This window comes from Castanea sativa, chromosome 2 (assembly GCF_040712315.1).
Source record: "Castanea sativa cultivar Marrone di Chiusa Pesio chromosome 2, ASM4071231v1".
In the NCBI taxonomy this organism is placed as follows: Eukaryota; Viridiplantae; Streptophyta; class Magnoliopsida; order Fagales; family Fagaceae; genus Castanea; species Castanea sativa.
In genome coordinates, this window is record NC_134014.1 from 50,788,447 (window position 1) to 50,813,176 (window position 24,730).

The 24,730-nt window shown below is 33.6% G+C and overlaps 1 protein-coding gene across 2 annotated transcripts; it reads right to left on the reverse strand.

Annotated features, from left to right (window-relative positions):
- Positions 1-2,098: 2,098 nt before the first annotated feature.
- On the reverse strand, positions 2,099-22,240 carry LOC142624558 (calmodulin-binding transcription activator 3-like). Of its 2 annotated transcripts, XM_075798164.1 has the most exons (14): positions 21,953-22,240; positions 20,789-20,908; positions 18,705-18,823; positions 18,451-18,539; positions 14,694-14,736; positions 9,779-9,977; positions 9,502-9,615; positions 9,190-9,368; positions 7,067-7,486; positions 5,169-5,726; positions 4,339-5,033; positions 3,398-3,977; positions 2,930-3,250; positions 2,099-2,399 (listed from the first exon to the last, which is right to left on the reverse strand). In XM_075798164.1, the coding sequence occupies exons 1-14, from the start codon at positions 21,993-21,995 to the stop codon at positions 2,289-2,291; spliced, it is 3,591 nt and encodes a 1,196-aa protein (XP_075654279.1). In that variant the 5' UTR covers positions 21,996-22,240; the 3' UTR covers positions 2,099-2,288. The 2 variants fall into 2 exon arrangements, with proteins under 2 accessions (XP_075654279.1, XP_075654280.1); XM_075798165.1 differs by lacking the exons at positions 18,451-18,539; positions 18,705-18,823; positions 20,789-20,908; positions 21,953-22,240 and adding an exon at positions 15,159-15,526.
- Between the last annotated feature and the right edge of the window lie 2,490 nt (positions 22,241-24,730).

Below are 24,730 nucleotides of genomic sequence, written 5' to 3' on the forward strand. Positions count from 1 at the left end.
TGTTTGGTTGTTTAGTTTCCTTCATTTTAGACTTATTTAATAAATGAACAAGCGTAAGCCAAAAAAAAAAAGTTCATGAATAGACTCTTGAACAATAGGGTTCAATAAAAAATAAAAAATAAACTAAGGTTGGTTTATGAATTTGGTAATAAATTTGATATGAATTCGAAAAATTAACTTATATTTTACTAAGCCTTTAATTTGATATATATTGAAAATACTCGTCCGAATCAAATGAGTTTAATAATATGCCTAATATGAATTTGAGAATGTACTTGTATTGGATTTTGATCTCAATAGCTTGATATTGAGCTTAAGTTTGAATTTGATATTGAACTCAAGCTTGACTTGACTAATGAATCAAGCCAAGTCAAGTCGAGTTTAATCTTTTGGACTTTCTAATGAGCTCTAGCTCAAACATTATTTATAGGAATGCTTCAAACTCAAGCCAAGTTTGAATATTTTACAACCCTACCATCAAGTGTCAAGTCATCAATGACAGGCTTTTTAATAAAAATATATAAATAAATAAATAGTTGGAAATGATAGTTTGATAAAGTAATATTAGTGATGATCCACATCAGAACCAATCAGAATATTTTAACTTAAATGTTGAAAAAATGTTATAAAAATCATTATAGGCATAATAACTTGAATCTCTAATCCATAGAATTACATTATAGTAATTACGACATTTGATTCATTAGTTAGATTTATTATCCAAAAATGAAAAACTGTAGCATTCATGCACTTTGGATGATAACACGTTTAGGAATAATTATAATTATAATAATAAATTGATTGAAAATAGTCTCAATACCTAAAAATATCAAAATTTTCCCTGGACCTCAAAATTGACTAAAAATAATCCCAAAACTTATAAAATGACACAAATATCTTTGAGTGTTCAAATTGACTAAAGTACCCTCACAACATCCAAAACTACTAATATATTTTAATATCATTGCCGCCTCAGCTAATGTGAATACTTGACTCGACATGAGTCAAGGTATTCTGGGAAGTCTAGTTCGAAGAAATTTGCCACCTCACAAATATCTTCTACTTCTTTTTTTAATTATTTTATTTTTAAAATCAACAAAGGAGAATTAGCAACATAAACTACCATTTAGATGCCATGGACTAAGTTGGCCCGGTTAATCCATCCCATTTTCAATTGATACCATGATAAAAAGTTCACAACACTAGAAAGTAGCAGATATCGATCCAGATAACAAAACATGCCCAACAAAAATAGGAAACCAGTTTCACCATCCATCCTAATTGCTAATGTAATCGAAAGACTATACGTGTCTGCTTGGCTAGCTTATTTTTTGCCTACTTATTTTACCATTCAACTTATTTTTGCTACTTTTTATAGATTCCACAGCACTTTTTGGTAATATTCATAAGCCTCACCGTACTATTTCAACTAACATTTACTTTTATCTACAGTACTTTCACCAAAAAGTTTTCAATAAATTCTACAGTACTTTCACCAAAAAGTTTTCAATAAATTCTAAAGAGACTCTACATTAGGTTTTTAGAAGCATAAACTAGCTTTGTCCTGGATGCTTCTCAGAATATTTATTGGGCCCAGGTGCTACACTCTGAGAATAGCTCGGCTTTTGCCATTTGCCTTGCTTTCTTCTCTGCCATGGTTGTTCTTTTTCTTTACTACTGGTTAAAATGATGATTTGATGAAACCCCAAATTCGGTTTCCAGGACTGCCTCCCGTACTGCCATTTTTCCTACGCTCTTTGATTCTCATCCATTTTAGTACTGCTGCATCCCTCAAAAATTCTTTGAGCTGATCTAGCGATGGCTTCATAAGCATACCCTCCCTTCCTGCTTTGCTTACTCTCCTTGTTCCAGCCACCTTCATGATTAACTTCTTTTACCTGATCTAGTGATGGCCTCATAACCTTTTTTTTTTTAAATTATTGATATGGCAATTTATTTTTATTTTTATTATTTTTTTAACCAAATTGCTAGTGTTCATTAATTAGAATGCTATTATTATTATTATTATTATTATTATTATTATTATTATTATTATACATAATTGATTTGATGATGCAAAGGGTGTTCACACCACAAGTTCACAACCTTGCAGATGCGGCGGTGGCAATAAGGCAAGATAGCAAAGCTGCTATATAAGATTAAGTTTTGTTAAATGAATTAGTAGGTTTTTTTTTATTTATACAAGAATTTTTAGCAAACCCAATTTGATAATACCACTCCTGCCACTAATAACAATATTTTACAAGAGAAGAGAATGAACCAGAGGTTCAGGCTGAAGACATGTAAGTGTCATCCTCCAAGAATGCATCAAAATCAATCATTTCATCATTATAATCAGCCGTTTCTTCTGAACTGCGTGGAACTCCATCACCAACAACCTGCAAAATCAACAGGAGTGTACAGAAAGACTTTGAATATAAAACCAATTAGAAGAAGTATATTACAATATACCAACAAACTCCATCCTATGTTAGTGATCCATTGAAGATGAGCTCCCAAGTCGACAACATACTGCGCGCCTACTACTATTGGGTAACAAGTGATAATAAATTTTCAGGGTTAATGGCATATATAGTCAACACAAGCATTGAATAACAAGTACTTCAATATTTTGAGATTCTAGATAATATTTTTCCAGCTTAGAGTTCAACCTAGTCCATCCATCCTAGGTTCTCATTGGACTAATAAGTACTAATCTAACCAAAAGAATGTGAACAGGAGGCATTGCAAAACTCAGTATGCTAAAAGTCCCCATGGACTGATAAAATGAGTTGATCCAGAACTATTACAGTTAAAAGGAACACAGATTATGTTCCAAAAGGAAACACAATGGAAAGATATTGTTACATGAAAGATTGAGAAGAAAAAATTCAGAGAAAGAAAGGAGAAAATCAAAACAATAAAGTACCTTGGATCCCTGAATATCAGTCACAACGTTCAGCAGCCTACGATATTGATCTCTTGCATCTGGATACTGAGCCATGGACTTCACCCTAGCAAGCGCTTTTTGCAGCCTCTGCTCAGTTTGCTTTCTACCTTCTTTCAGGAAATCATAGTCATCCTCTGAATATTTATCTTGCATTCTGTGGCCCTCGGTAAGTGCTTCAGATTTAAATCCACGCAAACCACACCCTTTTCGTCTCCAACGCAAAATAATCTTCCCTATAATTCCTACCGACCAGGTAAACTTTTTATGGTTCTTCCTGACCTGGTGGCCTCTTACATGGGCCTTTCATTATGAAAGCTAATAGTTAGATTTCATGAACAGGGCTCAACTGAGGGAAAAAGATAGTAAAATAATACCAGGAAGAATAACCGCTAAGAGTAAAACAGGAGCCAATAAATCAAGCATAGAAAAGCAATAATGGCAATGCACCTGAATTTTAACAATTCGCTGCCTGATTATCAAAAATTCTCTTCTACCCTTCCAGCTGCGGAACTTATTTTGGATCCGTATTGCAGCAGCATGCACAGGCAGATCATGTTGTCCTGATTTGTTTGTCTTAAGAGCAAGAAGTGAAAGAGCTTGTTCATCTGACATTCCAAATGTATCATCACCATACTCCTTTAACTGCTTTTTATTAAAGGACTCCACCCTGAAAACTTGATAAATACGAGCAAAAGCTTGGCTAGCATTACAGACAGCAGCTAGTGAATCCTTCAATGATAATCCATATGGTAAATCCCCATCACTGACTGGAGTTGCACTTCGTTCTGAAACTTTTTGTACTGCATTAGCCCCAGAAATCTCTGCAGCATCGCCTTCCCCAGTGTCCAACTTAAGAGATGAAAGGTGGGTACTCAGATGAGATTCTGCAAGATAACCAGCAATTCCTTTGTGTCCTTCAGCAGAAGCTAGGTCAGCAGCTGTTCTGCCTGAAGGAAATTTGGGACTTGGATCAGTTAATGCACCAGGAGCCGCACCAAGAGAGACAAGGGAAACAACCGTCCGCTCTCTGATAAAGAAAGTTCAAACAAGAAGTTAACAGGAAGGAGAAGAAAAGGAAAAAGTTAAAAGTGATTATTAGAATTTAACAAGAAGTTCCAGGGAACACTTGCTGTTCAGGTGTATCCTGGTCAGGTAAGCCATTCATTAATCTAAACCAGGTTTATATGGAATTTAATTTTCCTCTCATAGAGAAGGTTTTCATGACATACATAGTTTTCCCGCAATATCTACACATGAAATAAGTGTTTTTCCCTTCTCCTTTGAGATTCAGCCTAGAATGTAGTGCCTTCTACACTGGAAGCAGAGGAAAGAATAGGCTAAGGCAAAGCCTACTACGAAGAAGCAAGAAAGAAATCTTAAGTGCTCACCTGCCACAAAACGCCGCCCAATGAAGTGCAGTCCATCCATTCACATCACGGAAATTGACACTAACACCTGCAATAATTGTTGGTTCTAGGGCCCAATCATAGCCAAGAGCAGCTGCAAAATGCAGTACACCTTGGCCATCCTCATCTACAACAGAAGGGCCTTTTCCATCTTCTGCTGCTTTCTGCAGGAGCCATACATGCAACTTCTCTTTCAGTAGCTTTTCAAGAAGCTTGTCCTGTACTTTTTCAGGAGAGAAATCCTTCTCAGAAGCAAGCTTTAACATTTGATCCCATTCATCATTGTCCCCTTCTAGCAATGAACTGATTTTACTGCTTACTTGGGATTTCTCCCTTCCAATGACAGAATCAGTAGACAGAGCGCCGGCAGAGGTCAGAGACAAAAAAATTTTAAATCGCATAAGAAGATCGTCATTTGTGTTGCCACTATTATCCATAATATCCATATCTTCAATAAGGCTGACTCGGTACTCAAATTCTCGCACTTCACTACACGCTACCCTATTGGAACATGTCACATAAAAAGGAACCCTTGCAGCCTTATGTACTGGAGTATGACATCGTATAACACCGTCCGCTATAACCTCAGCTGGAACTTCCACTTCCCCAAACATACAGGACCACATGCAATTTTCTATTTCTTGTTGACTCTTCAAGAACCTTCCAGTAATCAGGACCTGTATAGGTTTTGGGAAAAAAAAATGAAAAACAACCAGACCAAGTAAAATGATAAATAAGACGACAAACAGGACGCATTTGAAAGCTTAGTTGATATAACTGCATTACAGAAGAAAGATTAAATCCTAGAATACCTTAACTTCTGAGCCCTCGTATGCCCAATTCGGTGAGAAATCAATAATACTGAAAAGCTGGTCCTGGGATAGAGAGGGACTGAGAGTATAGTTATCCAAGTGCACTTGAGGAGAAATATTGGACTCATCAGCCCTATTTTCATTTTCAACAGTATCCCAATAGACCTCAGAACTGGACTGCGTATGTGACTCATTTACATCTCCAAGTTCCTTGCTCATCCATCGGTTGAAACTGTCAAGCTTCTTCAGATTTTCTTCCATTAGAGAGCCATCTAACCCAGTTTTCTTTATAGTGAAAGAGGAGTTGGTTTTTCCCTCTAGGGCCATATTAATCTCGGGATTTGATTTCAGATAATATCCATGATCTGCATCTGAAAGCTGTACTTGAAGGTTACTTCGCATAGGATCATTATCTTGCTTATCAGTCTTCGGAAGGAAAGGCTCCCGAGAATTGAGTAGTTTGACCCAATTACCATCTTGTTCATTAAACCTTGAATTGACACCATACACTGATTCTGCATGCACATTCTGATCCAAGTACCATTTGCCTACAGAAGCCTGAACACAAATAGTTGGATTTGACAAGAAAACAGCTTATGGCCCTATAAACTCTTAAACCAACATATAAAGAATTATTTACTCTGCTAGATAGTAAAAATGGAACTACCGCATGTACAACAAAAATTTAGGAATTTAAGTCACCAGCAAGAAACTTTCAGTCTGCAATTACAACTTGATTATTAACTAATAGCAGCTACACCCTTGCCTCAATGTCATATATTCCAAAAGAGACACATAGTAAAGACTTCAAGATTATAAGATTTTCACGTAATCAACCTCAGCATGTTTAAACTTAAGTAAATTGGGAAGCATAACAACCAAATGATTCCATTTTGTAATAGATAAGATACCGATGCCAAATTTTAATGTGCATCATTATCTATGCTTTGATAAATTTCACTATGACAGATCCTAAAAATTGATGCAGGAAGTGCAAAGTAGGATTCATTTTTGATAGCTAAAACTATATATAATTTGGTCTTTGACGATTTTGGAGTCAATTGTAATTTTCTGTCAATTTTTTTTTCTTTCTATCCTAGTAGTTAATTAGGTTATTAGTATTTTATTTTATTAGGATTTCCCAAGTCAATTAGAATTAGGGTTTCCAATGTCAGTTAAAATTAGTGTTTAGTAACCTATATAAGCAAAGAATTATACTCCTATGAAGGGGGATTATTTTGATGAATAAAATTGAAATTGTCACAATAGTTTGGTGGCAACACTAGCCAACCCTTGGTGTTGACTCCTAGGTTTTCTATCTTTATTTTCCTTGTTTTTTAATTTCTGTTACATTGTTTTGGTTTGTCCTGTGTCAAAAATGTACCAGCAAAATCAGTATTACTTGCATTGACAACAATTTGTTGTTGGAAGTATCTAAAAAGAAAGAACCTAGAAAATGTTGTCAATAAATATGTTGTAATCATAATATTCCAAGCAATAACGCGAAATGCATCATACCATATTTCAATTGAAACTCCCTTATCCAGCTTGTAACATAAAATAAAATGATTTTCCAAACATACTACGATCCTCAATAACTACCATGATGAAGTGCTAACCATTTCAACACTATTTTAGCAAAAACAAACATACATTATACCAATGCTACATGATATATTGCTTACAACAAGTGGGGGAGTGGGGTTTAAACCTAGGTTCTCTCCATGAGGGAGACCAGGCATTAGCTCTTGGCACACACTATAAATAGTAAATAACTCTGTACCTGCCATTCTTTTTGGGCCTAAGACAACATTTGTATAATACTTTTAGCAAACAGACACATTTGAAAGCTTAGTTGATATAACTGCATTACAGAAGGAAGATTAATCCTAGAATACCTTAACTTTTGAGCCCTCGGATGCCCAATTTGGTGAGAAATCAATAATGCTGAAAAGCTGGTCCTGGGATAGAGAGGGACCGAGAGTATAGTTATCCAAGTGCACGTGAGGAGAAATATTGGACTCATCAGCCCTATTTTCACTTTCAACAGTATCCCAATAGACCTCAGAACTGGACTGCGTATGTGCTTCATTTACATCTCCAAGTTCCTTGCTCATCCATCGGTTGAAACTGTCAAGCTTCTTCAGAGTTTCTTCCAATAGAGAGCCATGATCTGCATCTGAAAGCTGTACTTGAAGGTTATTTTGCATAGGATGAATTTCTTGCTCATCAGTCTGTGGAAGGCAAGGCCCCAAAAAATTGAGTTGTTCATCCAAATTAACAACTTGTTCAGAAAACCTAGAAGTGCCTTCAGAAGTCTGTTTACAAGGCAAATTAAAGCCTGAACACAAATAGTTGGATTTGACAAGAAAACAGTTCATGGCCTTATGAACTCTTAAACCAACATATAAAGAATTATGTCCTCTGATAGATAATTAAAATGCAAATATCATCTATACAACAAAAAATTCAGAAATCTAAGTCACCAGCCAGAAGCTTTCAGTCGGTAACTACAACTTCATTATTAACTAAAAGCAACTATACCAATGTCCCAATGTTATATCTATTGTGAAAGAGAAACATAGTAAAGACATTAAGTGATGTAGGACATATTGGGGGAATCGTCTACATGTGCATGTGGTGGGCTTAGGATTAGGAGGAATTGTGAATTTATGGTTTAGAACCTTTAGAACAAAGGGTTAGGTTTCAAGAATAACTATGGTTTTTGTAAGGAAGATAAAAGTATTGATTAAGGGTTTCAAAGAGATAAGAGGGAACAGAATTTGAGTCTGCACATAATCTGTGAACAGTAGCATGAACAGTGCATATATACAGTACATTTCTTTGAATGATACCAATGAACAGTACTGTGAATAGTGACAGAATATTAAAGAGTAATAAGGGAAAAGGAAAAAAAAGAACAATAAGGCCAACATTGTGCAATACTATTTATAAAAATTAAAAAAAAAAAAAAAGTGGAATACTAAAAACACTTGATTTATTCATAAACTATTCTTATATTGACCCTAAATCTTAGTTTTTCCAAATAGAACTAGAACCCCTACTTTAACTAATAAACTAAACCCTAATGAATTGAATCAAAGCCCACACATAAAGACCCATAAACTAAAAAAGACTTACTTATTAATAAATAAAAAAACAAGGCCCTTAACAATGGTCATGCCCAATAATTACAGAAGTATTAGAACATCCTTGACTCTAGAAAAACCAAATAAAATACTAACAAACTAATTAACTAGCATGGGTACTTATCCTTGGAATTTGTCTGAACTTTAGATTTCCAAAGATGATATTTTTTTCTCTAATCATGGTTGTGCTATCATCAATAACATAGATTTTCACCTAATCAACCTCAACATGCTTAACTTATCTAACATGGTAAGCATTATATACAAATGACTCAATTTTGTGATAGATAATGCATGGGTGGCAAATCTTTTTTTTTTTTTTTATAAGTACGTATAGGTGCCAAGTCTTAATAGGCATCATCTATACTTTGACAAAATTAAGGATAGATCCTAAAAGTGTTCCAACAAAAACTAAGAAAGAGTGCAACTTGCCATCTCTACTGAGGTATCAACAATTTTTTTTTTAGAGAGTAGAGGGAGTGGGGCTGCTAAGTAAGTCATCGCCACAATTTAAACTGGGATAGAATTCTTAATATATGTCAAAATCAAAAAATTACAAGCAACAACTCTAAATGCGTCACCCCATATCTTTATTGAAACTTACTTGTTCAGCTTGTAACATAAAAATAAAATTGATTCCTCAAACATACTACGATACTTGAGAACAACCATGATAAAGGGTCAACAAATTCAATAATATTTTAGCAAAAATATGCATACATGACACCAATGATACATGCTATAATTTTTTTTTTTTCAACGAGTGGGGGAGGAGGGATTTGAACCCAGGTTCTCTTCTTGGGGGAGACCAGGCATTACCATTGGGCCAGAAAGTTCTTGGAACATACTATAAATAGTAGATAACTCTGTACCTGACACTCTTTTTGGATTTGAGGGTGATTCCCAAACTCCCATGTCTCACCAAAGTTGCTAATGACAAGGTCCCCCAGTATCAAGTTTTCTTTTTCAGGAAGGACTACATTGGTATCTGCTGAAGTAAGTGAAGCAAAATCCACCCCCAAAATGATTGGGAAGTTTCCTTGATAATCATCTGTTAATTGTTTAGAGTATTACAAATCTACGATGAAGTTCGTATGCCATGTCAAATTACAATCAGGGATATTAATATTCCTTGATGTATTGGTGATGAAAAATAAATTGAAAAATAAAGCAAACAACTGTACCTGAAATTGGTCCAGGAAAAGAAGGATCAGTGAGTCCAGCATTAAACTTTTCCAACGTGGGCTGTTGCAATTTGAAGAAAGGATGGAATCCAGAACTTGCTTGGTGATTACCAGCTACATTCCACATTAAGTTACAATGATATAATCACACAAGATTTTGAACATGCTGAAAATAAATAATCAAAGGATACATAAACTATATAAAATCTTCCTTGTGAAGTAACTTTAGCAGCTTATAGGTAAAACACAAACTAAGGCATAAACACAATAAATCTACCTGATTCAGTATTCACATGTTCTAATGCCTGAGCACTGTTGAGGCCTGTTGTATCTGTACTTTGTGAAGTTACTTGGTAATTATTCAGAAGAAAACAAGAGGGCACAGAGCTATCCATCTCAGAATTGGGTTCAGTTTCTTGGGAATAGGGAACAGCTTCTTCAGTTTCTTTACTGCGGTTAAAATTTTTCCTAGTGCCCTGAACAAGTTGGAAAACATAGAAAGAATAAAATTCCATATAAAGATTTTAAGGTAAATAGAAATTTAATATTTAACAGAAATAATCAGTAGATTAAAATCTATTTCCAAACAACCAAGTGATCAAAAGGGGCATCAAATTTGATCTTAAGTAATAATGAGCATACGACACCAATAACAGCAAATATGACAAAACGGCATGAGCATCCTGTTTAATATCACTCCGCACATGAACTTAGAATCAAATGCATGACACAAGCATCAAGAACAGTGTTACCTTCATGTATTGTTACTTTGCTGTGAGATGTAATTAGAGATGGCAGTATTTGATACAACTTGTGAACACGACATGATTTTTTGTGGGTTAATGGTTATTGTAAATAGGTTCATGACACGACTAATAAATGGGTTAATTTCTTACTGATGCACTGAACCCGCAAGCCGGGTAGATCTGTTTCAAAAAATAAATGTCATTTTTATTCAACATAAATTTTAATATTAAATATATAACTGATAAATCAGTGTTTGTTTTGCTTGAATTTTTATGTTTTCACAAGTCTTAAGAGTAATTGGGGTCGAGTGGAATTACATTTAATGCATTACATCTGGAGAATCTAGTATATTTTAAGTTTGCATTTTGCCTGAAATTGTGTCCTGCGAGTTTTTAAAATTGTTGGACAGAAAGGTTTGCTTGAACCTTGCCTGAAACTCGGTTGAGCAAACCCTTAAGGATTTGAATTTAAGTGGTTTTCATGATCATTTGCCCCATACCCTTTCAAATTCGCACAAAACATGCCCAAATTTTCAAGCCTCCATCAATCTTCACTAGAGTTAATTGCTAAAAATTCCTCGGTTAGGCCTTTGTCTAAATGACTTATTGCTGGAAGCCAAATTCCTTTTTGGGCTGATAACTAGCATCCTAAAGGAAACATGCTGGAGGTGTTTGGCTCTCAAATTATAGTAGAGGCTGGGAGTTATAAAGAAGCAAAGGTTTCTAGTGTGTTGACCAATGGGAATTGGTGTTGGAGGCCCCCTAGAGCTGATGCAGTGAGGGCATTGCAAAATGGTTGCTGCCAGGTTGTGATCCACGATAATGATAAGCTTATATGGACATCATCTCATACTGGTGAATACTCTTGCAGCTCAGCTTGGGAAATTTGAAGATTTAAAAGTGAAAGGTTGACTGGAGGAGGTTGATATGGGACAGGTTTGTTACACCTAAACATGTTTTCATTATGCGGTTAGCTGTTAAAATTGACTGACCACTTGTGATAGGATGCTTTCTTGGGGTTGGCAGGCGAGTCCTTTATGTTTTTTCTGCAGAAACAGAGTGGAGGGTAGGGATAATTTTCTCTGAGTGTCCTTTCCCCCAAAGGGTGTAGAAACAAATAAATTGGTTCTTGCCTTGGTAGAACAGTTCCTTGTGATTGGGACTGTATGCTTCAAAGGGGTTGTAATCAACTAAATGGAAAGAAGATTGTGGCATCTACTGTCTAACATATTTGGAGGTTGAGAAACCAAATCCTTCCCCAGGGGTATTGGTTAGAAGTTCAAATGGGGAAGAATATCCTAAATGGCATGAGATGGAGAGCAGAGGGCTTCATTCCTTCAAAACTGTCTACTAGTGATAGAATTTTGTGCAAAAAGCTGAGAATTGTGCTGTACATTTTGATCTAGTAGAGTTTTTTTTTTGGGTAGGGGTAGTTTGCTAATTGTTGTATTGGGTGTTGCCAATTTTGGGCAGGGTGTATCGTGGGTCAGGATTTGGTTTTGCTGTCCCTTGTTGGTAGCTTTCTACATGTATATTTGGGCTGTTGAGTTGTTTTCTTGTGTTTTTGGTTAATAAGATTAGCTTATTCATAAAAAGAAAGGTTTTTTTTTTTCCCTTTTCTTTCTTTACATTGAATTTTCTCATCAAATTCATGCAAAATGACTTTGATGCAGTTAACATTTGTCCTATTGCCCTGAACTAATTGGAAAACACGGAAAGAATAAAACCCAATATACAAAAATTTGGAGGTAAATTAAAATTTAATATGTAACAGAAATAATCAGGAGATTAAAATCTGTTTCCAAACAATCAATAAGGAGCATGAAAGCTGAAATTAAGCAATAATGAGCATACAACACCAATGACAACAAATATGACAAAAACTGCATGAGCATCGCATTTAAGATCACCACCACACATGAACTTAAGAATTGAATGCATGATATAAGCATCAAAAGCAGTATTACCTCCATGTATTGTAACTTTTGTTAGGATTTTTAGAGCTGGCTAATTCCATGACAAATTTATTTGTAATTTTGGGTTTTGTAATTCTAATATGAACAGTTGCAACAAGGGCTAAAGGCTGAATCTTCTGTTCACTATGCAAAACTAAAGATCTTGGTCGTGTCAAAGCTTGATTGTGTGAGATTGGTGATTCGGACAAAAACTCTAGGTAGACTCTCAATTGACTGAACCCTATAATAGAAATTCCGAGGTTTGCTTCCAGAGTTGTGTTTGTACCCACCGCCAGCCTAAAACCTACTTGTATTTAAACCCTATATCAACCCCAATTTCCAGAGAACGCATATGGCCATAGAAAACAAATAAAAACCTAGAGAGAGCTATTATTTTTCTTCCACCCTCTCCCACTGAACATCTTTGAGAGGTTGAGTGTTCCAAACTCATAGATCACCATACTGGTATCGGACGTCCTGTTTGAAACCAGATCAAGACAAATCTTCAAGAAGCCTTGGAGTGATTGAGAGATCGACTTTGTGGTCAGTGGATTGACTTGTGGCATCAAGTTGTTTTGAAATCACAAGGTAGGAGTCTGCAGTTGCTAGCAGGAGTGGGAATCTCTGGTAAGGTGTCTATCTATTTGTAAGGGAAGTCTATAAGAGTATAGTATGTATCGCAACACCTTCATAGTGATTTGATGAATTAATTTCCTTGTATGATCCTTGACCCCGTTTTTTCATGGATAAAGTCAAGAGTCATTATACTCATGATAGTGATGATGTAATTTGAAACAATTCTATAGGAGATCCTAGAATTGCTGGTAACAATCTCTTTAGCGAAACTATCAAATCCAAGAAAGACTCTAAGAAATCCCTTAGAAATTGAGCAAGATTGAACCTGAAATAGGAGTTTTAACTGTAAAACTTAATGAATCCAATAAGTTGATTATTAAAAAAAATGTTGAAAAGTCCTTGAAAAATTAGAGTATTTTGAATATATTAAGGAGGACATAGATGTTAACCTTGAAGAAACCAACAAGTTGGTAGATGAAATCAAGAGTGAGAAATTGAGAATTTCTCCCTTAAGGTTAAGGTCAAGCTTTTGGAAGAAGAACTTGCTGAATCTAATGCCAAGTTAGAAAAAGTATCTAATTCCAAGATTGATGTAGAGTCCAACTCTGATAAAACCAACCTAGGACATATGAAGATAGGGTCTTCCATTTCAACAAAGCCTTCTGGCTCTAAAGGAAAAAATGCGTATTTTTCTCCATTTAAGAGGAATCATAAAGAAGAGATAAAGACTAATTTTGTTGATTAGACAAGGACTAATTTCTCTGAACCCTACTTATGAAAACTCTATAAATTCTTATATACTTGACTTCCATGAGGCTTAAGGAGGCAGAAACTAAGTGCCACAGTGAGAAAATTATAGCCTCCATCAGTGAGTACAAAAGAAAGAATCATTCTAGTTTATATGCATACATGTGATCCAAGAGCTTGAAACCACAGTCTTCATCCCAATGAGTTCATCGTCGATCAAACCTTCAAGGAGGTGCCTTGAAGTAGGTTAGAGGTGCTGATTCATTGACAGGGACAGCTCATTCGAGAAAGGGTCCATATATGATAAGTTTAGACTCTTCATAGTTCTTAAGCTACTATGATTCACAACAATGAGTTTGTCTACTAAATTGAAGTCTCATAGAGTCTAGACAACAAAATTTCTGTTTTAAATTGTAAACTCCTTCTCATATAATGGAGTGCCTTAATTGGGATACATTACCCCTGAAGTAGTTTTTACTTTGAAGACGTTCTCTATCGATTTTCCACTTCGTCACCATATCGTTATCTTATGTTTTTATTGCTTTATTATTATGCTTACATATTTGGTGACTTGCTGTTCTTCATGGTTTATATCACTAGAATTGTGATCGAATAATTGATATAATTGGTAATAAATTGACAATTTTCTATTGCGTAATAAGAATTGGGGTCAAAATCAGATTTAACAAGAAGTGCCATTTGAGTTTGAGCTCATTTGCATCCAAGTTGAAATATTGTTTATCATTAAAAACCTGAGGCTCTTTAGAAGAGTCTCTCGCAGTGAAAGTTTGAAATACCACCATAACACATAAACCACAACCACCAACTTGGATCAAAGAAGCTGTGTAACGGAAAATGTTAGATTATATCTATCTAAGAAAAATCATTTACATACTAGGAAATAATTTAAGTTATTCTTACAACTTACCTATTGTTGACTTATCAGGTGTTTGTTTGTCAAAAATGATTTTTGTCATCTTATTTTACTATTCATGAGTCCTACTGTACTTTTTGGTACTATTTATGAGTCCTACTATATAATTTCAGCTAAAATTTACCATTATCAACTTATTTTAACTTTTTATTTTAACTTTTTAATTTCAGCAAAATAAGTGGATAATACCAAATAGGATAAACAAAAATAAAGGGTAAATGGATAAGGGGTTACCTTTACTTCCCGATAGTGGACAAGAACCACGTGACAGGGCTCCCTGCAGTAGTACTAGTAGTGAGTTTGGTAAAAAAAAAATAACTCAGACACAAGCAATTCCAAGAATAGAAAGTATAGGAAACAAAAGTTGCATTAACTTCAGCAAACCTTATGGAAATATTGCAAATTCCTTCACTCACAATTACAAATTTACAAGGACAAGTTGATGAAAAGTAGAGAACAGAGACTTTTGAAACTCCTCCCCTCTATTTTTTAATACTATAATTTTTTTTAATTCAAATAATATTTTAGCATAATATTTTCATACATAACTTAAAAAACTTAGGAGAATTTAATATTTTCCTTAACTCACATACCTACTTTTTTTTCTTTTTTCTTTTTTCTATAAAACTTAATAATTTTAGGAGCATTTAAAACATATGTTACAAAAAAAAAAAAAGAGTAAATTTGTTTCTGCCATACACATCAGCTCAAACTCGCCGAGCTCTGCACCGCCGCCGCCGCCGCCGAGTCCGTACGTAACTCGGACGATTCATTAGTCGAGTCCGATTCCGAGTTATCCCTGCCCGGGTCTGGTCCATTCGAACCTCTTCACTTAGACGGGCCAAGGTTCGATACGTTACAAACCAGAACAAGATTAAGATTGGGCCTCCTCTCAACTCTCAGAAATACGCCTTTATCAAGATCTAGATCAAGATCCAGCATTGAAGTTTCCAATCGCCACAGCAGTTCAAAACTACGTCGTTTCTCCTCCTCTTCGATTTCATCCGATGGTTTTTTTTTTTTTTTTTTTTTTAATCGGGTTTTAAACTTTTGGAGAATTCGGTATTACGGGGAATTGCAAAATTAATTTTAGTTTAGTGTGCTTTTGGATCAAGATGGAAAATTAATATTATATTACTATTCAACTTATTTTTCCTATTATTTTGGAGCTCCACTACATTTTTGGTATTATTTATAAGCTTACAATACTATTTCAACTCATTTTTACTTTTATCTACAATATTTTCAACAATAAGTTTTCAGTTTTAGTAAAATAAGCGGTATCTAAACACACCCTTAATATCGAAAGTCGACAATCATTTTTTTTTTATTACGAAAAGTTGTCAATTGTATTTGTATTGGTCAATTTAGGGTGGCAAAATTTAACACGACCCACAAACCCAATACTACTAACCTATTTATAAACAGGTCATGGGTTAAGGTTACAGATTTGAGTCATATTCAAGTTAACACGACTAACTCGTTTAATAAACAGGTTGGGTTTGTGTTCAACATATAAATCCATCTTACCTGTTTAACTATTAAGTTATTAGTTTTTTTTTATTACTTAATTTGCGGTTGTTTTTATATGTTTATTACTATATTTATAGTTGTAATTGTATTTTAATTTTAGATATATGAAAATTGATAAAAATTATATAGGTTAGGCAACTATTAATCAAATAGATTATTAAACGAGTTATTTGTATTGACTTTTACATGATTTGTCAATTAAATGAGTTAAACATGTCGGGTCGAGTCGACATGTTTATTAAACAGGTTGTGTTCAAATTGAGGATTTTTGGCACGTTTACTAAACAGGTCAGGTTTGAGTTTAACCCATTTAGCCGAATACTCATGGCTTGACATGATACAAACCCGATCCGCAAACACGAATTGCCACCCTTAGGTCAATTATTATTTTTAATTAGCGTTGGTCAATTATATTTCTATATTAGGTAAATTAGTTAGAATATTAGTATTTTATTTCCTAGAGTCAATGTTATTTTTATATAATTAATTAGAGTTTTTCAAGTCAATTAAAAATAGAAAAATGTTATGTCCACAACTTTTTCATAATACTTTCACAACAAATTTTAAATACCAGGTTGTTATCGATTGTTATTAGCGAATACAAAGTAATTTTAATATTGACTTCAAATTAGGACTAATAACAATTTATTGTAAAAATGTTGTGAAAATAATGTAGAAATAACATTTTTTTTCTAAAAATATAATTAAGGTTTTTTCTATATAAGTTACTATTAAGATTTAGTTCAAGAATAAACATAATATTGTACTCCTTGCATTCCTATTAAGAAATATTACAGTTTGATTGATAAAATAAATTTTATTTTGGATTTTTTCTTATGATCTCACACTTGACTCCAACCAACTCTAAGTACGGACTTTTAGAGATTTTGCTCTCTCTTTTTTGGTGTTGAATCCAAACAAAAACTGGGAGAAGTGATTGGTTGACAATTCTACCCATTATTATTTAATTGTTGAGTCATTTTGATTTTTTCTAATGTCCAATTTGTTCTTAATTTTTTGCATCCTCTGGGCAACCAAAACTGCAACCCTTAAAAAAAATTATTTATGACGTCAATGATTTGACCATCAATTTGTCCTGGTCGAATTAGAGAACCAAAAATCACTTCCTTTTTCATTTCTTTGATCAGTCCAATTTTTAAAATTATGTTAGGTAACTCCAACATCGAACATACCTAAAAAAACCAAAACAAGACAAAAAAGAAAGAGATCCTACAGCCATTGAACACCCACCATCACACCAATAACAACAGAGTCAACCAACCCAACTCAACCCTAGCCTCATCAACTATAAACCTGTACCCACCAGCCACCGGCGATATCGCACCTTGCCCAAATTGACAACCCACCAATAGCTACACCAAACGGCCAGTCTTTACTCTTATCACCACTTGACCCAATTCTCAATGAAAATGTATACTTTCGGATAGAATAAAATGAAGGAAAATAATACACATGACCTACCTTGATTAAAATTTTGAGGATTTATCTAAAAATTTTGGGATTAAGGTTTTGTTATTGTTGACATGTTGTATCCAAAAAAAAAATTAGGAAAAAATCTCAAAATAAAAAGCAACAACAGTAACATAATTTTTTTTTTTTTTTTTTAAAAGAAGACTTCAGTCCCTATACTTGATACTAATAACAAAGTTTAAACTAGGGGTGGGAATTTGTGTTCGCAAGTCAAGTTCGTGTCGTGTCAAGCCATGAGTATTCGGCTATATGGGTTGACTCGAACCCGACTTGTTTAGTAAACGTGTCAGGAATTCTCAACCCAAACACAACCTGTTTATTAAACCAATCGACTCAACTCGACACGTTTAACTCATCTAATTAACAAATCATGTAAAGACCAATACAAATGACCCATTAAATAATCAATTTGATTGATAGGTCATACAAAATCTATATAATTTTTATCATTTCCCATATATCAAAAATAAAAATACAATTACAACTATAAATATAGTAATAAACATATAAAAACAACCATTAATTAAACAATAATATTAAAATAACTAATAATTTTATAAACTAAACGGGTAAGACGGATTCACGTGTTGAACACGAACACGACCCTTCTATTAAATGGGTTAGCCGTGTTAATCCGAATATGACCTTAACCCGTTTAGTTTCAACCCATGATTTGTTTATAAACAAGTTAGTCATATCGGGTTCGCAGGTCATGTCAGATTTTGCATCCCCTAATTTAAACGAGTCCAAAAAGTGGGAACCCAAGATAAGCTATAATATTCTAAGATCAATTGAATGAATGTTTCATTATCTTTAATCTTCAATTAGCAGAACATAGAAGATCGACATTTACATCATCTAGTTTTCTATGACACACTGATGCACACACAGATCATATAGTGCAAAAAGCTAAAATTGAAACAAAAAACTTGGTGAGCAACACACAAATAACTTTCGATACACTTACCCTTGGAGCAACCAATAACTGCGTCTTTGAAAATTTTTATTTTCTTCACGATGGGCATAGTAGCAGTTCAACACCCCAATGCCTCCCACCTGAAAGGAAGTAAAATTTTCTCTACACAATTAATTATGAAGCACAAAGAATCTTTTAACAAATGTCACTCCCTAAATGAGAAAGAAACATAAGCATATAATTAAGTAAACAGCACAAAGCAGCATGATTTAAATGTCTTTCCTCGAGTGATGTCTAATGCCTACCTTGAGCTTCTCATGACCTTCCATCACAGTCTTTCCATCCCGTTTCTTCTTCGTCCAGTTATAGCCATCTTTTCTGAAGCATCTCAGCTCCTTCCGGTTAAAAAGAAAAAATGATCCACCTGAAATTGGAAATTCATGTTACGTGAATATATGTTCTAAAGTTACTTAGAAAAATTAAGAAAAAAAAAAAGTTCAAACAGTGCCTCATTTTTGGAGTAGATGATGTCATGTAATGTACCTACAACTGCAAGAAATGTTAATATTTATAAGCTAATATAATCTATGTTGTATAGCAGAAGCTTTGGTACCAATGTGTTCAAGTTCAAGCTTGAGATTAGCAGAAGTACACTTAAATAAACTATTAAATCAAACATCCACTCAAGACAACAAGATTTAATGTAGTTTGGCAACTCCATGCCATCAATCATGGGATGGGGATGCAAAATACCTGAACATTTGCAAACCACATTACAAAAAAAAAAAAAAACAAAAAAAAAACCAATCACAAAATTCAACACAAACCCTCACCAACATAAACCAATCCTCCCATTGCACCCAACTGAAGACTCAATCTCAACTTATAAACATAATACTTTAACGAGCTCAAATCTTATTACAGCTAAATTACATACAACTCACTTAGGCAAGCATCTTTCATCCCTAAAAGCTACCATACATCATTTAGCATCCACATCAGTATGTACAAAAAAATTTCCATTTTGCACATCTAAAACCTATTTTTTCTATTTTACACACCTATTTTTACAAAACACCTACATCAGTTTATCTGTTATACACATTTATTCAAATAAAATATTCATTTCTTTAACACTGTGAACAGTAATCCTGAGAGTGAGGTGAGTCAGAGGAATAGAGAGGAGAGAAAAAAAAAAAAAGAATAAAAAAATTATTTACACGGTGAACAGTAACCGTGTATATATGCACGGTTATTGTTTATTTGCAAGACCATTGTTTATATTTAGACATTTTTACATAGACTGATGTGGAGGGTTTTTGGGTTAAAATGTACAAAATTGAGCACTTTTTGTATTTTAGAAGACTATCCACGAGCTGGTGTGGTTGCTCACAATACTACATTGCATATGTTTCAACACAGCATTAATTTGCCTTAATAGCAATACCTATATATAAAGCTCCAATTGTAATTCTTACCCTCTTCTTAGCAATGTGGAATTACCACCATTATATAGGATGCTTACACCTCCTTCATCACCTATTTTTCAATGAAAAAGTCCTAAATTTGAAAATTGAGATAATTTTTCTGACAGTCTACATGTGCATTTGGCCCCCTTAAACACCCATTATAGTCAACAAGGAGACTCAAGGTCATTACAAACAAAAAAGGAAAAGAGAGGAAACTAAATTATAAGGATAACTAGGAAGTGGGACATACTTCTAAGTTCAACAACAGGGTGTTTTGCGCAAGCCACAAGAACTCTGATGTGAAAAAAAAAGAAAAAAAAAAAAAGAAAAGAAGGTGCTGCAATTCTTTAAAAAGCTGAACTAGCGAAACGAAAAACAAACTCCAGAGGAATGAATGATAAATCACAAATCAACACCATACTCCAAGCCTAGGTCTGAAACCAGCATTCACCATAATGGGTTTCTGGAATACTTTGGGCTACACATCCAAAAATATCATAAGTTGGGAAAATAATGTCTAGTGATAGAAATTTGCACTTTTAATTGCCAAATTCAATGGGAGAAAAATTGGACATGGTAAATAGTAGAAGAATGAGGAAATGGATTTCATTCACAAGAAGCCTGCAACAGAAAGGTTCAGAAAACTGATAACAATAGGGTAATGAAACATATACTATAGATGATACCAGAGAATATGATACCAAAGAACTGATTAACCTCACAGATATTAAGGAATTATCATCAATTAAACCAGTTGCAACAGAAACTGGATCTTAGCTTTTTTTCTTCATTCCTTCCTAATTAGTGAAACCTAGTCTCAGATATAAAACAGGGAGGGGTTTGAAATAAGAAAAACAAAAAGTTCGTCCAGAAATCCAGGTCAATAATAGCAAACCAAACAATGCAATTAAGAGTCATACTTGGAGGCATATTTGCAGGTTTTGCAGCAAGAGGAAAGTTCTTATAATTGTGAAGAATTCCACAAATTTCAGCTGTATGTAGCCATCGTTTTTGTGCTTCTGTGACTATTTGGTTAGCATCTGCATTCCACCGAATCATAGTCATAAAAAAATCTATACAGTTAATTCTATCCTTGGGAAACATCACAAGTATGGCCAGCTTCAAAGTAACAAGTAGAAATAATTTTACGCAAATATTACTTAAACCATCAAATTTATGCCGATGCACCTTCCATTTTTATCAAAACAACTAATATAGGGCCCTGTAAGAAAGGGTCAACTGTCAAGGACTACTATAGACTAAATGGCGTGACACTCTTTACACTATCAAATCTAGAAAATAAAATCATAATTGTGAAATGGAGAGAATCTTGTTCCCATTTTCCAAGCATCACTAAACATTAAACAAGACCAAGATTATCTGTGAACTCAGATAACTCGATTTTGAGCATTACCCAAGCATTGATAAATAACACTCCTTTGTTCTTATGATCATATCTAGAAAGTGGAAACCTTCACAAATATAACCCCAATAAATCTCAACTCGTTTAAAACCCCAGCACACAACTTCCACCCATAAATAGTTAACAATCAAAATCAACACTAATTCCAAAGTTTTTCAAAATACAGAGATAGTACAATAATAAGAAGGAGAAGAATATCCGATATGGATTAAGAAACGATATTGATGACAAGAAGTTTTGCTTTGCTCTCATACCATGTCAAAATATAGGAAGTAGTAAATAGTAACTCTTTATATATATATATATACATATATATATATATATATAAAATAAAAATAAAACAAACAAACAAACAAAAAAAAACTAACTCATGCCTGAATAGTTACACAAATCATATGTGGAAAGTACAAATCACATGTAGAAAACAAAATACAAAGACTAATTTACAAGACTACAATACAAATTCTAATACCCCACACCACAAAAGACAAGCATTTCCGTAGTGAGTCTCATTAAAAATGCAAAACCCATGATAAATAAAACAAAATAAAATCAAAACAAAAACAAAAACAGTTAAAACCCCACAATTTTACTTAGATCAAAAAACACCAAAGAAGCAAACAGTTCTTGATTAAAAAAAAAAAAAAAAAAAAAACCTCACTTATTAGTTGGTTACCAAGACCAGAGTGCCTGCCCTTCGTCATGAACTCGTTATGGGTCACTCACCACCCGACTCAATACTCAGAAATCAATCTTCAAAAAACACTACTATTTGTGACAGATAAAATAGTTCTTGGATTTGAAATAGGGTTGAGATTTGAAAAGCTGCTTTTGATTACAGAAAAAAGTATGTGAAGGTTGAGTGATTGTCAACAATCTGACACTATATTTTAGGATTTCAATAGAGAAGTGTGAGAGAATTATTCGGACAGTAAAACATTAACAAACTACTTCCAGTTATTGCCAAAGATGGTTAAGAACTTCTTTATGATGAAACGTCAAGAATTTACATATATATATATATATATATATATATATATATATATATATATATATAAAAGTAGAAAAAGCTCTCTTCCGCGTTTTTTTTTTTTTTTTTTTCAAATATATAATTTTTTTTTGGCTGAGAAGTGACGGAGAAGTGACGGAGAAGCTTCGTTTTTCCGCGGAATGCTTTTTACGTCGGCAAAAATCTTTCTTTTAAGCTATGACCAACTGACCTGAATCAAATATTTAACGGTTGTTCTTATCGAAAAATAAAAATATTTAACGGTTGGAAAAGTGGAAGACTTGGACTTGATAAAAATTAAAAATAAAAAAAAAGTTTCATGTTTGGTTGTTTATTTGCCTTCATTTTAGACTTATTTAATAAATGAATCAAAGCAAAAAAATAATAATAATAATTCATGAATAGACTCTTGAACAATAGGGTTCAATAAAAAAAAAAACTAAGGTTGGTTTATGAGTTTGGTAATAAATTTTATGAGTTCAAAAAATTAACTTATATTTTACTAAGCCTTTAATTTAGTATATATTGAAAATACTCGTCAGAATCAAATGGGTTTGATAATATGCCTAATATGAATTTGGTAATGTACTTGTATTGGATTTTGATCTCAATAGCTTGATATTGAACTTAAGTTTGAATTTGATATTGAGCTCAAACTTGACTTGACTAATGAATCAAGCCAAGTCAAGTTGAGTTTAAGCTTTTGGACTTTCTAATGAGCTCTAGGTCAAACATTGTTTATAGGAATGTTTCAAACTCAAGCCAAGTTTGAACATTTTACAACCCTACCGTCGAGTGTCAAGTTATCAATGACAGGCTTTTTAATAAAAATATAAAAATAAATAAAGAGTCGGAAATGATAGTTTGATAAAGTTATAAAAACCAATCATAATATTTTAACTTAAATATTGAAAAAATGTTATAAAAATCATTATAGGCATAATAACTTGAATCTTTAATCCATAGAATTACATTATAGTAATTACGACATTTGATTCATTAGTTAGATTTATTATCCAAAAATGAAAAATGTAGCATTCATACACTTGGATGATAACATGTTTAGGAATAATTATAATTATAATAATAAATTGATTGAAAATAGTCTCAATACCTAAAAATATCAAAATTTCCCCTGGACCTCAAAATTGACTAAAAGTAATCCCAAAACTTATAAAATGACACAAATATCTCTGAGTGTTCAAATTGACTAAAGTACCATCACAACATCCAAAACTACCAATATCTTTTAATATCATTGCCAACTCAGCTAATGTGAATACTTGACTCTACATCAGTCAAGGTATACTGGGAAGTCTAGTTCCAAGAAATTTGCCACCTCACAAATATCTTCTACTTCTTTTTTTAATTATTTTATTTTTAAAATCAACAAAGGAGAATTAGCAACATAAACTACCATTTAGATGCCATGGACTAAGGAGGCCCGGTTAATCCATCCCATTTTTTATTGATACCATGATAAAAAGTTCACAACACTAGAAAGTAGCAGATATGGATCCAGGAAACAAAACATGCTCAACAAAAATAGGAAACCAATTTCACCATCCATCCTAATTGCTAATGCAATCGAAAGACTACACGTATTTGTTTGGCTAGCTTATTTTTGGACAACTTATTTTACCATTCAACTTATTTTTATTACTATTTATAGATTTCACTGCACTTTTTGATAATATTCATGAGTCTCACTGTACTATTTCAACTAACAATTACCTTTATCTACAGTATTTTTATCAAAAATTTTTCAATTCTAGCAAAATAAATAAATTCCAAAAAGACCCTACATTAGGTTTTTAGAAGCATAAACTAGCTTTGTCCTGGATGCTTCTTAGAACTTTTATTGGGCCCAGGTGCTACACTCTGAGAATAGCTTGGCTTTTGCCATTTGCTTTGCTTTCTTCTCTGCCATGGTTGTTCTTTTTCTTTACGACTGGTTAAAATGACGACTTGATGAAACCCCAAATTCGGCTTCCAGGACTGCCTCCCGTACTGCCATTTTTCCTACGCTCTTTGATTCTCATCCATTTTAGTACTGCTGCATCCCTCAAAAATTCTTTGACCTAATCTAGCGATGGCTTCATAAGCACACCCTCCCTTCCTGCTTTGCTTACTCTCCTTGTTCCAGCCACCTTCATGATTAACTTCTTTTACCTGATCTAGAGATGGCCTCATAACCTTTTTTTTTTAATTATTGATATGGCAATTTATTTTTATTTTTATTATTTTTTTAACCAAATTGCTAGTGTTCATTAATTAGAATGCTATTATTGTTATTATTATTATTATTATTATTATTATTATACATAATTGAATTGATGATGCAAAGGGTGTTCACACCACAAGTTCACAACCTTGCAGATGCGGCGGTGGAAATAAGGCAGGATAGCAAAGCTGCTATATAAGATTAAG

Excerpts from the sequence above, each read along its gene's own strand:
- LOC142624558 (XM_075798164.1), bottom strand. The coding sequence starts at position 21,995 with ATGACGAAGGGCAGGCACTCTGGTCTTGGTAACCAACTAATAA. Across the intron at positions 3,978-4,338 it reads TGGGCGGCGTTTTGTGGCAG|AGAGCGGACGGTTGTTTCCC; the intron begins GTGAGCACTTAA and ends TTTCTTTATCAG. Across the intron at positions 3,251-3,397 it reads AGCGAATTGTTAAAATTCAG|GCCCATGTAAGAGGCCACCA; the intron begins GTGCATTGCCAT and ends TCATAATGAAAG.